Source organism: Pseudorca crassidens, chromosome 15 (genome assembly GCF_039906515.1).
Source record: "Pseudorca crassidens isolate mPseCra1 chromosome 15, mPseCra1.hap1, whole genome shotgun sequence".
Classification (NCBI taxonomy): domain Eukaryota; kingdom Metazoa; phylum Chordata; class Mammalia; order Artiodactyla; family Delphinidae; genus Pseudorca; species Pseudorca crassidens.
The window spans coordinates 68319102-68335333 of NC_090310.1; the positions used below are offsets into that span (position 1 = coordinate 68319102).

Genomic DNA, 16232 nt, shown 5'->3' on the forward strand with positions numbered 1-16232 from the left:
TTGGTGACCCAGGTGCATTGTTAATGAGCAGTAATATTTTGAAAGGCATCTTTTCTTCTGAGCAGTAGGTCTCACCAGTGGGCTTAAAATGTTGTAAACAGATGTGCCGGCATCTAGGCTTTATTTCATTTATATGGCACAGGCAGAGTAGATTTAGCATAATTTTTAGGGGCCCTAGGATTTTCAGAATGGTGAATGAGCATTGGCTTCAACTTGAAGTCACCAGCTGCATTAGCCCCTAACCAGAGAGTCAGCTTGACCTTTGAAGCTTTGAAGCCAGGAGTTGACTTCTCTCTAGCTATGAAAGTCCTAGATGGCATCTTCTTCCAATAGAAGGCTGTAGGCTGTTTTGTCTCCATTGAAAATCTGTTCTTTAGTGTGGCCACTCTAATTATCTTGGCTAGATCTTCTGGATAACTTGCTACAGCTTTTACATTAGCAGTTGCCGCTTCATCTTGCACTTTTTTTTTTCTTTTAAATGGAGGTATTTCCTTAAACTTCATGAACCAGCCTCTGCTGGCTTCAGACTTTCCTTCTGCAGCTTCCTCACTGCTCTCAGCCTTCATAGAACTGAAGAGAGTTAGGGGCTTGCTCTGGATTAGGCTTTGGCTTAAGGCAGTGTTGTGGCTGGTTTGATCTTCTATCCAGACACTAAAACTTTCTTCATATCAGTAGTAAGCCTGTTTCTCTTCGTATCATTTGTGTGTTCACTGGAGTAGCACTTTTGATATCCTTCAAGAACTTTTCGTTTGCATTCACAATTTGGCTAATTGGTGCAAGAAGCCTAGCTTCCAGCCTGTCTTGGCTTTTGACTTGCCTTCCTCACTAAGCTTAATCATTTCTACCTTTTTACAATGTTGTGTTAGATTCTGGTGTACAGCAGTGATTCAGTTTTTTGTATATATATACACACACACGCATACATATATAAACACACACATATGTATATTCTTTTTCAGATTCTTTTCCATTATAGGTTATTACAGGGTACTGAATATGGTTCCCTGTGCTATAAGGTAGGTCCTTGTTGTTTCTAGCTTTTGATTTAAAGTGAGAGACATGATTCTTCCTTTCACTTGAACACTTAGAGGCCACTGTAGGGTTATTAAATGGCCTAATTTTAATATTGCTATCTCTCAGGGAATAGGGAGGCCTGAGGGGAGAGAGAGAGCAGGAAAACGGCCGGTTGGTGGAGCAGTCAGAACACACACAACATTTATCAGTTAAGTTCGCTGTCTTATATGGGCGTGGTTTGTAGTGCCCCAAAACAATTACAATCACCATAACAGATATAATAATGAAAATATTGCAAGAATTACCAAAATGTGCCACAGAGACACAAAGTGAGCAAATGCAGTTGGAAAAATGGTGCCGATAGACTTGCTCAATCAATGCAGGATTGCCACAAGTCTTCAGTTTGTAAAAAAACTGCAATATCTGTGAAGTGCAACAGAATGAAGTGCAATACAGTGAAGTATGCCTGTAAACTCCTTATCTTGTGTGAAATGCCTGCTGTAATCTGGCCCCTAACCAGATTAGCTGCTGCTAATTCTGCGTGAGCCCTGCTCTTTGGTCAGACTCATAAATTAAACATTCTCCCAAGACTCCTTAAAGATCTTCTCCATCATTACCTACTCTTTTTCCATCCTCATCCTCCTCTCCCTGTCCTAGATGTGTCCTAGTTGTCCACATCTCTCTCTTGATGGTTCATCTTAAATTCAGCCTTACCTCATCATCCAGGCCCATAGTGATCACACCTTCTTTGAGCCTGTAGGGTACTTCCTGTGTACTTATTGTATCTCTCCAGTTTTATTGCTTATCTTTTAAAATGTGTATGTCTCATTTCCCCATCTAACCAACTTGAGGGTAGGAACTAGGTTGTATATAGTTTGGACTTCCACAGCACCTAGAGCAGTACTGGTATTACATTAGGGTGAATAAAATGCTGGTTGCTTATATTTATTGATTTCAAATAGAATTATAACAGGAAATGATGGGAAGTAAGTGACATATTGTTTGTGGCTAAGCAGGTTCTTCTAAAATGATGTAATACTTTTAATGCTTTCTTGTCATCCCATTTAGGAGACTAATTTACTAGGTTTTTTCTTAGTGCGTGGGACAGTCTCATGGATAGTACTGTCACTGTGTTTCTTTCCTCTTTGTACTCTTACCAACTCTCAGTGCTCAGTTTGTATTGATGAGAAAAATCAATGACATTTGAGTTAATTAGGCTTTTGCTTTGGCTTTTCTCTTTTGAGAAACATGACTACCTTATAAATTGTTCATCTTACTGTTTGGTAGTTAGCTTATTTTCTCAAAAGTGTGTGTGTGTGCATACTTCTGAGTGGGTGCTGAACTGAGTATTAGAGTTCTCATGGCCAGTAATGTCTTAGGGAGCTGAATATTTTCAGTGCTAAATATTGGGAGTTATGATCTCATCTCCTATTACTGGAAGTTTCATTTTTTTAAAATTCAGATAGTTCATAAAATTGTCATCAAGTTTACTTAGTTAGTTGTTTTTATGAAAACTAACACTCAGAATAGAGGAAACAGCCTCTACTACTTCGCTAGAGATTAAGTCAGAGTGGATGTAGCCTTTCTCTTTTTGCCTATCAGGTTTTTTTTTGCATAATTGAGTGAAGAGTGACCCATCATTTAAAATTGATTAGTGTCTTCATTGCTCAAATAAACTTCTTTAGAAAATGTGATGTTCTTCTAAAGCAGTGGTTGGCAAACTTTTTGTGAAGAGTCATATAGTAAATATTTTAGCCTTTGTGGGCCATATGGTGTCTGTCACAACTATTCAACTCTGCTGGTGTAGGGAAGCAGCCATAGATGATATATAAATAAATGAGCATGGTTGTGTTCCAATAAAACTTTATTTACAAAAACAGGTATCAGGCCAGATTTGACCCATTGGCCATACATAATTCACCACCCCATGTTTTAGAACAGTTTTCTGAAGTTCACAAGTTGCTTTTGAAAATATTAAGGGGAAAGAAATATTTTTACTGTTTAGACCTTTCTGTTTATTTTTCAGTAAAGATTACCTTGTTTCTCTTAGCTGTAGAAACTTGGACACTGCTCTTAAATTTAGGCTGTCTGAGTGAGGCTACAGTACCTAAGGAGCAGATGTTTCCTTTTCTGCCACTGGGCAGGTGGTACCTAGAAAGGGTGGGTAGGCCTGGGTTACCATTTGGGAGGCTTCTAATGTCATTGCTATCTTGCATGAGTGTCACCCCCAGGACTGCTAGTGGTATTTTTATTTCTTATTCTCGGTTCCCTCTTACATGGCTACATGAGGTTTGGGGCTGTTACGTATTTCTTACTCTTTAGTAGCCAGAGCAACAGACACAAGCTTGAGCCTCATGGCTTCCCATGGACTGGATTCACATCAAACTGAACATGGGACATCTTCCTGCTCTTGGGGACTCTTGGCTTTTCCTAAGTGAATGTCTCATCATTTTACTTTAGATCTGACTTCTTTAGGGAAAACTTAAGGTTGTCATTTTTTTGCAACTCCAGTGTAAGTTTCTGGTTTTCTGGGTCATGGCCCAGAATCTGAGAATCTTTATTCTAAGGTTGTGATGGGAGTTCTAAGGGCACTCACTTCAATTTCTGGATTTCTTGAGGCAGCTCTGCGATTCCCTGCTCTCATTCAGACATGTTTTATGAATTTGTAACATGAGTCATAATATATAGAAACTTGGCCTCAAGATTTATTTCAGTAGTATTAGTTACTTGTCTTGGGTTTCACATGAGAACTCCGGAGGGCAGTTCAGCATTTGCTGGTACAGTGGGTTTACTACGATTCTTGAAATTCTCAAGGTGATCCACTTTGGACAGTGGGGATAAGGGCTGGAGCTTGGACCTGATATATTGATCTAATTCTGTTGGAGAAAAATGGTCCTGTGGACTAAAAAGCGTTATAAAACTGTTCTTTGGGAGTATCTTGGGTACCTTTGGAGCCCCCATCTTGCGTTATGTTGCCTTTGTTTTTGTAGAGCAGCAGTAGCAGGTGCTCATTTCTGAGGCAATTGCCTCTATATCTCGTCAGTTTTGGGGATCTGTTAGGATATTCCATTCTGTAGGCTCTTCTCTAGCAGACATTAGCTTCAGAGGGACTTGTGAGCACTATGAAATCACGTGCAGAATTCTTGTAAATGTGTGTTTAAAATTTTTTAGAAGAATACAAAGGCCATTCTGCTGTGTGAGCAGTGGAAGTGGCTGTGGGTATTTACTCATTCATTCAGCAGAAACCTATTGAGTATCTGTTGTATGCGCCAGGCACATTTCACACTTAGAAAATCTAGAGGTGAAGTTTACTTTCTATTATCCTCTAAAAATCTAGAGGTGAAGTTTACTTTCTATTATCCTCTAAAAATCTAGAGGTGAAGTTTACTTTCTGTTATCCTCTATCTCCACAGGAGCTCTTCAGGCTTTTTAAGAGTGGTAGGCTGAGATCCCAGAGGGCCAAACTGTATGACGAGGAAGTAGCTTTGAACTGAAGAGGGTGCACCTAATTCTGTCTGCTGACGCTGTTAGGGAGTATCATTGGATCATTGCTTGCTGTGTCCAAAAGTCGCCTGTCCGTAACTGTTGCATTCTCTCCTCAAGGCTTGTCAGTGATGTCTGTTTGTCTTCTTCAGACAGGAACAGGGCTCCAGTCAGATCCGACTATGCTTACAGGTCCTGAGAGCCATTCAGAAACTGGCCCGTGAGTCATCCATTATGGCCCGAGAAACCTGGGAAGTCTTACTGTTGTTTCTTCTGCAGATTAATGACATACTTTTAGCACCACCAACTGTTCAAGGTTTGTTAATTTTTTTCTAATTTATTTCTGAGCTCCAAATGCTGTTTACTTTTAGACTCAATGAGTAGTAGACTCTGTGGGGATTTAAATTTTGACACTACAGTTGACAAACCAAGATGAACAGTTCTTAGAATGGAAAACCCTCAAAGGCACAATGGAAAGTTATGTTACCTTCAGTGATGATTTTGCTAATATAGTGAGGGGCTCAGTGAATTAGTGCATGTTTGATAATGACAGTAACAGTAGCTTGTTCAGTATATTAGGATAGAGCCTATATACGAAACAACTCATGTACCTGATTACAAAGTAGTTATCCAGGTAGACTCTGAAAACTTGATAGCTAGAAGATATTTTGTTTAGCAAATGAACCCTACAGAATCTTAAAGTGTTCTATTTGGAAGTATGACAGTATGTCATTCATTGCCTAGCCATTAAAAAGCCTCCAATTTTATAAGACTTTAGAGTGTATTTTAGACATCCTGCTTTGTATGCACAGTATACACAGACAATAAGTTGATATTCTAGTTCCACGTTCCCTTATTGCTTATTCATCTGTGTAGTCCCTTTGCTAACACATGTGAGTGTGCTTGTGCTCTCACACAAATGCAGTGTCCAGGAAGATATCTTAAAAAAACCCTAGAATTTTAGTGTTGCAAGGGACCCCATAATAGGAATACCCTGTCTGGTATTGATGATAGCTGGCCAGACACAGATAGTGTGTCTCTCTGCTACACACTCCCCATGGCAGGGATTTCAGCACCATAAGGCAGGCAATCCATCCACTTCTGGGGCTTATTATTGTTGAAACTTCATTTTTGCCCATTTGAAATAGGAATCCTTAGAACTTTTCCTTCTCGTCCCAAGTTTGTCTTTTGGAGCTATGCAGAGTACAGACCACTGCTGTTCTTCCTAGTTCCAGGGCTTGGAACAGAGGAGCCGCTCGGTTTTCATGGTTGAGGCTCTGTCCTGCCCAGTACCAGTCGTTTGGCTCCCTTCTTTGTCTCCCTCTCCCTTGAAGGGTCGCTTTCAAACACCTGAAGGATTTTATAGCAAAGTTTAGAGGTAAAAAGTCTTGGGTATTTGTTCTGATTCCTTTACTTATTGGCTGTGTGAACTTGGGCAAGTTACTTAAATTTCCTGAACCTGTTTTCTCATCTTCAAAATGGGTATAATCGATAATTGGTTAGAGATTATAAATACCTATCCTGCAGAATTAATGTGTATGAGCTGTGTGCACAGAAACTGACTCATAGCAGTCGTTCATTATAGACACTCATCCTTTCTTTTCTTCCCTCTGTACTCCTTGTCCCACTGCTGGAAGATTAAGATCTGCAATACGAACCGAGCAGGGCCACTTGAAAACTTTCAAAGTGATAATGGGTTGATATATCCATGATTTCCTTCATAGGAGCTTCTAAGAATAGTTTTTTGCTCTCTCTGTTAAGTGATTATTTGAAAGTCAAAACTTAACATTGCAGTTATTTTAATTTTTTGACCAGTTCTCCCAAGTCAGTGAATTAAAGATTCTGCTTTACAAATAAGTATGCCAAAGATGTTTTCTTTTTGTTGGTAAGGTGGCATTGCTGAGAATCTAGCAGAGAAGTTGATTGGTGTTCTCTTTGAGGTTTGGTTACTAGCTTGTACTCGGTGCTTCCCAACACCTCCTTACTGGAAAACAGCCAAGGAGATGGTGGCTAACTGGAGGCACCACCCAGCAGTGGTGGAGCAGTGGAGCAAGGTCATCTGTGCGCTCACTTCAAGGTAAGTTATCATCATCCACTTGCCTTCCTTCATCCGTCTGACCTTGGGTAGCTTTCCCCTAGTTCTGTGTCTGTCTGGGATTCACAGAGTACATGGTAAAAAGTCTCTATTCTGTGTCTCTCATTACTGTACTTTAGATAGAGAATCAAACCACTTTTTTAAAATAGATGTGTCAGTTTGGCTAGTGCCTGTCTAATCTAAAACATTTTAGATTAAGCAGGTTTTGGAGAGGCAGATAAATTCTGAGCCCTACCACTCCCACCCCCAAAATCCCACTCTTATTCTGATTATTAAAATATTCATGATCATTATTTTTAAAAAACAAACCAAAGAAAGGTATAACAGAAAGAGTTAAGTTCACCAGAAGTCTTATTATATATGTTTATACATAATTTTACAGAAATAGGAGCATACTGTAATGTTCTTCTGTGTAACCAAAGTAGGCAGTATTTTATTATAATAATTTAACTTTTTTTTTTTTTTTTTTTTACCATTTATATATAATGCCATCACTATTCTGTGAGTAAACTGTTAGGCTTCATTTTTTTCAGACTTGTTTTTTTCATTTCTTTTAATATGACTCTAAAAGTTGAGCATTCTTTTTTTTAAAATTTATTTACTTATTTATTTTTGGCTGTGTTGGGTCTTCGTTGCTGCGTGCAGGCTTTCTCTAGTTGCAGCGAGTGGGAGCCACTCTTCGATGAGGTGCACAGGCTTCTCATTGCGGTGGCTTCTCTTGTTGCGGAGCAAGGGGTCGTGGCACGCGGGCTCTAGAGCGCAGGCTCAGTAGTTGTGGCGCACGGGGTTAGTTGCTCCGTGGCATGTGGGATCTTCCCGGACCAGGGCTCGAACCCTTGTCCCCTGCATTGGCAGGTGGATTCTTAACCACTGCGCCACCAGGGAAGCCCTGAGCATTCTTTTTTAAACATAATCACAATACCATTTATCACACCTAAACAAAATGTTAATAGTTTGTTAATATTGGTTAGCTGTTGAGTGTTCAGATGTCCCTGAATGTCTCAATTTTTTTTATAGTTGATTCCATTGAATCAGAACACAAACAAGGTTTGGATGTTGTATTTAGTTGACATGTTTCTTAAGCCTATTTTAAACTGTAGGTTACTGTTCTCTCATTTTTATTTCCTTGCAGTTTTTTTGTTGAACTGGATTGTTTGTCTTATAGAATGCTTCACATTTTGGATTTTTCTGATTATGTCCTAGTTGTGTTAATTAGCATGTTCCTCTGTCCCCTGTATTTCCTGTCGACTGGTGGTTAGATCTAGAGACTTGATCTGATTCAGATTTGATTGGGGGTGGGGTAGTGGTGGAGGTGAGAACAGATCATTCGTAGGTGGTATCATGTATCAGAAGGTAGACTGGTCATTTTGAGAGTTAATAAATGTTTATCTCTTTATCATCGTTTAAACTAAGATGAAGGTTTGGAGTATTCTGTTGATTCTGGTATATCTTTGTGAATGTCAATATTATGAATCTATTTTTAAATAATATATCATTTTATCTTGATTATAAAAGCCATACATGCTTATAATAGAAAATTTGGAAGATGTAGGAGGAAATATCCATCACTTACAAATAACCAAAGTTTGAATGTATTTTTCCTGTTTTCTCTTTTTTAAAAAATAAATTTGAGATTATTTGATATAGTATTATCTGCTTTTTTTATTTGTTGTCTGATTCTTGTCCCAGTAATTACATGTACCTTTTTTCTTCTTAAATAGATCTCAAGATCATTTTTTAATGGCTTTATAGTTTTTCATTTTATAAATGGAATTATAATTCATTTAATAATTTCCCTGCTGTTTTGATATTTAAGTTTTTCCCTGTGTTTTAAAAATATTGTTGATATGTGAGTACTTTATACATAGTCTTTGTGTATATTCTGGTTATTTTATTAAGACATAATCTTTAGATTATATAACTATAATATAGATTATAATCTATTCTAATTATAATAGGTTAATAATTGGGTCAAAGGGCTTTGAACAGTTTTAATACATTTGGAATATTAATATTTAGTTAAGTAATTGAATTGTCAAATTCATTTTATGGCACACACACCATAAATTCTAAACTTCATTTAAAGTTATATAGCAGTTATTATGAATAGATTATAGCTTAGTTGTGTTGAAGGCATTTGCAGTGCAGTGAATCTTTTAAAAATAATTTAAAGAATTTATTATTTATATTACATGACTAATTATATAATCAACATAAGCATAATTGTGTATTATATGATTTGTTATTTGCAATTTTAAAGTAAACTTTTAGGTAATTTTTAATTTTATAAAGTAATATTTGATTTGTAATTTATGTTATAGTATATATTATAAAATTATATTATGTATAATTATTATATACACCATTGTATGTTACATGTTATACATATAATGTTATATACAAGATGTATTATAAAATTTATGAGATATAATATTTAATTTATAAAATCACTTATTTGATAATTATAATAAAATCATAAGTAAAATAAAATTACAGTTAAATACATAAATTTATAAAATGATAAAGAAGTTTTATAAGTAAATAAAATAAATTTATAAATTATATAACTTAAAAATATATGAACTAAATTATAAATAACATTAATTATTTAAAAATAGAAATACATGTTTTAAAAAATCCTTTATAAAACTGGAAATCCTCTTCCAGTTTATCTGTTTTATAAACAAGGGTTTTCATTTATTTTATTCACTTCAGTGAGGTATAATACAAGTTTCATCTATTTTCTCTTATCATATTTCTCTTAGTATATTTTAATGTTTGAATGTATTTTCCATTCTGTTACAAAATGAACTTGATGGTATGATTTTTTTTATTTTCTAGATTGCTACGCTTTACATATGGTCCTTCATTTCCTCCATTTAAAGTTCCCGATGAAGATGCCAGTCTGATCCCTCCTGAAATGGATAATGAGTGTGTTGCACAGACATGGTTTCGCTTTTTACATATGTTAAGGTACTGTTGTTGTTGTATTTCATGTGGTCTTTACGCAGTGAGTGTCTTAGGACAGGAGCGGTGCTATAACTCCTTGTTAGAGTTCACAGTGTGGCTGTTAAGCCCAGTCATCAGATGGAGCCAAATTGGACAACACACACATCTACATCATGTGCCCCTGCTCTCCCTGTCCCAGCAGGGTCAGGCTGTCCTCAGCTGCTCTTGGGCCACACTCTCTAGAGGCTTGTTCCCTGCAGTAGGTGCAGCATTTGTTCTCTTGCCTGTTGGTGCAGCTTGGATGATGATCTCTCTCCCAGGACTTTGTCACATTCTGTGGGGACTGGAGACTAGCTTGTTCCTCTCTATGACCAGCACTGACTGGTCAGTCTGGCTCTCAGGACCTCTCCTCTAGTAGCGTGGTTTAAAATTTCACTGAGGGTACACATAGAATTTCACAGAGGGACAAATTGCTAAAAGTAATACTTCATGCTCTTTCTTTTTTTATAGTAATTCTATTCAATTTAATTTCATTGCTTCCTACCTTTCTCTCTACTAGCCCCATCCTTGTGCTCTGTGGAACTTTGGTTCTGTTGTATACTATTTGATTTGTAAACTTTTTCCTTGCATATCTTTTCTTTCTGGTTTGACGAGCCTCATTTTTCTATTTGTGTATTAGTGATTCTAAATTACTCTGTATGACCTGTTTATAAGTTAGGGATCTTAACCATTTTCTGTCATGTTTTTTTCAGTTTGTATTGTGTGTTTTTCATCTTTCGGTGATTTTAGTTTATTTTTTAAAATCTGTCTTTTTCTGTGATTATTTTCTGTTTCCTTTAAGATTAGAAAGTCTTCCTTTGTTCTTTGATCAGATAGATATTCACCTATGATTTCTTCTGACTTTGTTTCCTTTGTGCCATTAAGTTCCTTTATATATATGGATTTTGTCTTTGGGTCACATATTATTCCATTGATCTTTAATTCATTCTTATAGGAGATTAACACTTTTAATTATTTTAATCTTATAATAGTTATTGATATTTGGTGGGACTAATATCTTTTTCCCTAAAACATTTCTTGGAATATTTTTAAAAATCTCTTTTTGCCTGTTTAACATTTTAGATGAATTTTAGAATCCATTTGACACGTTACAAAACACAAGTGAACAGAAGAACCTCACAAAACCTTTTGGGGTTTGGAGTGTGTGTTAATTAGGGTAAGGAACATGTCCTCCTTTAGCAGATGAACCTGAAAATCTTAGTGGCTTAGTACAGTATGTTTCATAAAGTCTTGGGTAAGGAGCAGCTCTGCTTAGGTAGTTGTTCAGGGACCCAGGCTGGCAGAGTCTCTGCCATCTTCAACATGTGGCTTTATTAGGGCCTTAACTTTGTAGACAGGTGCCTCTGTATCTGCCTAGAAGATGGAAAAGAGAGAGAGCAAGGAAAATTGTGTGGAAGGTTTTCATGGACCAGCTCCTGAACTGTGATGTAAATCACTGCTACCCATATTCCATTGGCTGGAACTCAAACATATGCCACACTTAATTGCAAGAGAACATAGGAGGAAAAGAGAAGCTAGTGAACATCTAACCAGACTCTGCCAAAGATGAGAATTGCATTAAGCTTGTATTTATATTTAGGAACAGCTGACATCTTAATATATTGTGTTTGCTTTTCTAAGAGTAGGTATTTTTCTTTTTTAGAATCTTAATTAATTAATTAATTAATTAATTTAGGTTGTGTTGGGTCTTCGTTGCTGTGCATGGGCTTTCTCTAGTTGAGGCAAGTGGGGGCTACCCTTCATTGTGGTGTGCAGGCTTCTCATTGTCATGGCTTCTCTTGTTGCAGAGCACAGGCTCTAGAGCGTAGGCTCAGTAGTTGTGGCATACGGGCTTAGTTGCTCCGCAGCATGTGGGATCTTCCTGGGCTAGGGATTGAACCCATGTCCCCTACATTGGCAGGCAGGTTCTTAACCACTGCACCACCAGGGAAGCCCCTAGAATCTTAAATATCTTGCAGAAATGTTTTGTAGTTTTCTTCACAGAGATCTGCATAATTTTTTTCTTTTTACCATTATTCCTGTGTATTTATTGCTGATGTTGTGAAAGGCTAACTTTTTTCCTACTGTTAAATCTTGTAAGTGGCTATTGCTGCTGTAAAGAAAATGTTTTACTTATTTTATTTTTGTATATTTTTTATATACTTGGGATTTAAAAATGCTCTGAGTATTTCACTGATTTCTTTTTAAATTTCTAGATATAATGAATACATATCTGCAAATAAATGTCTCCTTTCTAGTAATTCATACTCGAATCTGTGGTAATTAATTATAAGTGCTTTGATTGCAGTAAGATCTGCATATGAGTTCATGTTCTGCTACTTTTTTCTTTGTGAACTTGAGCAAGCAGTTTAGTCTCTCTGAGTCTCAGTCTCTTTTTAATCTATACAATGGGGATAATAATACTATCCATCTTGTTATAAGTATTGAAGAAAAAGTATGTAAAACAGTACATCTAACGCTTGAAAAGTTGCCATTGTCGTTATAATTATTTTTGTATGTGTTTTACTACATTAGGCAGAATTTCTAGAACATTGTTGAGTTAAAATGATACTGTTTTAGCATCCTTCTTTCATTCTGATTTTCATTGGAATGCCTCTGTTGTGTGAAATTTTGAGTGGGACATTGGTTGTTGATATTAGATAGTTATTCTTTTCTTTGTTCCTGATTTCCTAAGCAATGAAAAAATTTTAAATTTAAAAATATAAGTAAAATCAGAAATACTACTGAATTATTTTCAAATCATATTTTGGCATCCATTTAAGCAATTAAATGTTTTTTCTTCTTTTACCTATTGATAGTATGTTAATTTTTCCCCAATACTGAATCATCCTTCATTGTTTAGAGAAAAATTCTGCTTGGTTATGGAATACTGTTCTATTGAATCATCCTTCATTCTTTAGAGAAAACTTCTGCTTGGCTATGGAATGCTATTTTAATGTTTTCCCAAATTATCTCCGTTTCTATTTTTTGACTAATTTATATTTTGGTAACTTAAATAGGAAACTACCTATCTTTTTCTATGCTCTGTTGCATGAAAGTTATATATTCCTTAAGAGTTTGTAGTTCTTGGATAATCTTTTCCTGTTCCTTCACTATTAATTGATCTCTTCAGGCTCTATCTTTCTTCTTGAGCTGAAAGATTTTAGTATTTTAGTCAGGGTTTTTTTTTATATACAGAATAGGAACTTACTTAAACAAATGCAGGTGAAAAAGAGGGGTTATTGTGTGATGATAGAGCCGTCTCACTGGGCTCCAAGAAGCAGTGAACATTCAATCATGATAGGGAGGGATCAAGGCGGCCTTGGGACAGGCTGCTCTATTGTCTATCTCTTGGCTTTTTTGCTCCTCTTGTGCACATGCACTGCTCTCTTTCTCCGGCACGCTCCCCCTGAACCCCTGTTTCTTTCTCCCCAGTTTTCGGTATCAAACAGATATGAATTTAGCAGAGCTCTGCTGGACTGAGGTGTAGTCCATTCCAAGCTTACCGCTTATTTTTCTAATTTTTGAACAGAGAACTATAATCCCCAGTAGGTACTGCTTCTAGAGACTTCTTATCTTCCCTACACCACATAGTGGACCACAGTTCTTTGGATACAGTGTACTAACACTAGAAGCCCCTTTTCCATACATGCACACACAGGCCCCTGTCCCCACTTGCAGTTATGTGAAATTCAGAGTCTGAGTAGATGGAAAAAGGTTTCAAAGGCCCAGGGCATCTATAAACCACTGATTTATGTTTCTCAGCCTGGTTCTTTTCATCTTGAAGCTAGTGGAAGTTCTTTCCAGGTGCTGGCTGTAGGTTGACTAACAATATTACTTTGGGTTGGAAAGGCTGTTTAATGGACAGTTAAGCAGACTATTTTGAGTGGAAGCCAAAATCTATTTTTTAATGGAAATGTTTAAAATTATTTACATATAAAATATACCACAAGCCCATTGTTTTAAATACATTGAAATGGGTCTGCTGCCCTATCCTACACGTCTGCCACACATGCTGGGGTGTTGCCCCAGGACCTTACTTCAGACATCCGTGTGGCTGACAGGGTCTTGGTGCTCTGGCCTGGTGTCAGGCCTGAGCCTCCAAGGTGGGAAAGCCAAGTCCAGGACATTGGACCACCAGAGACCTCCTGGCCCATGTAATATCAGTTGGAGAGAGCTCTCCCAGAGATCTCCATCTCAGTGCTAAGACCCAGCTCCACCCAACGGCCAGCAGGCTCCAGCTTGGCTGGAGACATTCCATCGAAAAACAACAGAATACACTTTCTTCTCAAGTGCTCATAGAACATTCTCCAGGATAGATCATATCTTGGGTCACAAATCAAGCCTTGGTAAATTTAAGAAAATTGGAATTGTGTCAAGTATCTTTTCTGACCACAATGCTATGAGACTAGATATCAATTACAGGAAAAAAACTGTAAAAACTACAAACACATGGAGGCTAAACAATACGTTACTAAATAACCAAGATATCACTGAAGAAATCAAAGAGGAAATCAAAAAATACCTAGAAACAAATGACAATGAAAACACGACGACCCCAAACCTATGGGATGCAGCAAAAGCAGTTCTAAAAGGGAAGTTTATAGCAATACAGTCCTACCTCAAGAAACAAGACAAATCTCAAATAAACAACCTAACCTTACACCTAAAGCAGTTAGAGAAAGAAGAACAAAATAAACCCCAAAGTTAGCAGAAGGAAAGAAATCATAAACATCAGATCAGAAATAAATGAAAAAGAAATGAAGGAAACAATAACAAAGGTCAGTAAAACAAAAAGCTGGTTCTTTGAGAAGATAAACAAAATTGATAAACCACCTGCCAGACTCATCAAGAAAAAAAGGGAGAAGACTCAAATCAACAGAATTAGAAACGAAAAAGGAGAAGTAACAACTGACACTGCAGAAATACAAAGGATCATGAGAGATTACTACAAGCAACTGTATGCCAATAAAATGGACAACCTGGAAGAAATGGACAAATTCTTAGAAAAGCACAACCTTCCAAGACTGAACCAGGAAGAAGTTAAAAATATAAACAGACCAATCACAAGCACTGAAATTGAAACTGTGATTAAAAATCTTTCAACAAACAAAAGCCCAGGACCAGATGGCTTCACAGGCAAATTCTACCAAACATTTAGAGAAGAGCTAACACCTATCCTTCTCAAACTCTTCCAAAATATAGCAGAGGGAGGAGCGCTCCCAAACTCGTTCTATGAGGCCACCATCACCCTGATACCAAAACCAAAGATGTCACAAAAAAAGACGACTACATGCCAGTATTACTGATGAACATAGATGCAAACATCCTCAACAAAATACTAGCAGACAGAATCCAACAGCACATTAAAAGGATCATACACCATGATCAAGTGGGGTTTATCCCAGGAATGCAAGGATTCTTCAGTATATGCAAATCAATCAGTGTGATACACCATACTAACAGATTGAAGGGTAAAAACCATATGATCATCTCAACAGATGCAGAAAAAGCTTTCGACAAAATCAACACCCATTTATGATAAAAACTCTCCAGAAATCAGGCATAGAGGGAACCTACCTCAACATGACAAAGGCCTTATATGACAAACCCACAGCCAACATCGTTCTCAATGGTGAAAAACTGAAAAACCATTTCCTGTAAGATCAGGAACAAGACAAGGTTGCCCACTCTCACCACTGTTGTTCAACATACTTTTGGAAGTTTTAGCCATGGCATTCAGAGAAGAAAAAGAAAGGAATCCAAATCGGAAAAGAAGAAGTAAAACTGTCACTGTTTGCAGATGACATGATACTATACATAGAGAAACCTAATGATGCTACCAGAAAACCACTAGAGCTAATCAGTGAATTTGGTAAAGTAGCAGGATGCAAAATTAATGCGCAGAAACCTCTTGCATTCCTGTACACTAATGATGAAAAATCTGAAAGAGAAGTTAAGGAAACACTCCCACTTACCATTGCAACAAAAAGAATAAAATACTTAGGAATAAACCTACCTAAGGAGACAAAAGACCTGAATGCAGAAAACTATAAGACACTGATGAAAGAAATTAAAGACGATATAAACAGGTGGAGAGATATACCATATTCTTGGACTGGAAGAATCAACATTGTGAAAATGACTGTACTACCCAAAGCAATCTACAGATTCAATGCAATACTTATCAAACGACCGATGGCATTTTTCACAGAACTAGAACAAAAAGTTTTGAAAATTGTATGGAAACACAGAGACCCCAAATAGCCAAAGCATCTTGAGAAAGAAAAAGGAGCTGGAGGAATCAGGCTCCCTGACTTCAGACTCTACTATGAAGCTACAGTAATCAAGACAGTATGGTACTGGCACAAAAAACAGACATATAGATGACTGGAACAGGATAGAAAGTCCAGAGATAAACCCACACACATATGGTCACCTCATCTTTGATAAAGGAGGCAAGAATATACAATGGAGAAAAGACAGCCTCTTCAACAAGTGGTACTGGGAAAACTGGACAGCTACATGTAAAAGAATGAAATTAGAACACTTCCTAACACCATACACAAAAGTAAACTCAAAATGGATTAAAGACTTAAATGTAAGGCCAGGCACTATAAAACTCTTAGAGGGAAACATAGGAAGAACACTC

At 37.0% G+C, this 16232-nt stretch overlaps 1 protein-coding gene across 6 annotated transcripts in view; it reads left to right on the plus strand.

The window, feature by feature from the left end:
- Positions 1-16232, plus strand: part of RALGAPB (Ral GTPase activating protein non-catalytic subunit beta) — a 101135-nt gene that overhangs the window by 26279 nt on the left and 58624 nt on the right. For all 6 annotated transcript variants that reach the window (XM_067708113.1, XM_067708114.1, XM_067708115.1 and 3 more), the window contains exons 4-6: positions 4650-4813; positions 6388-6574; positions 9434-9565. In XM_067708113.1, coding sequence (XP_067564214.1) covers positions 4650-4813; positions 6388-6574; positions 9434-9565 — 483 coding nt within the window. The remainder of the gene's footprint in view (positions 1-4649; positions 4814-6387; positions 6575-9433; positions 9566-16232) is intronic.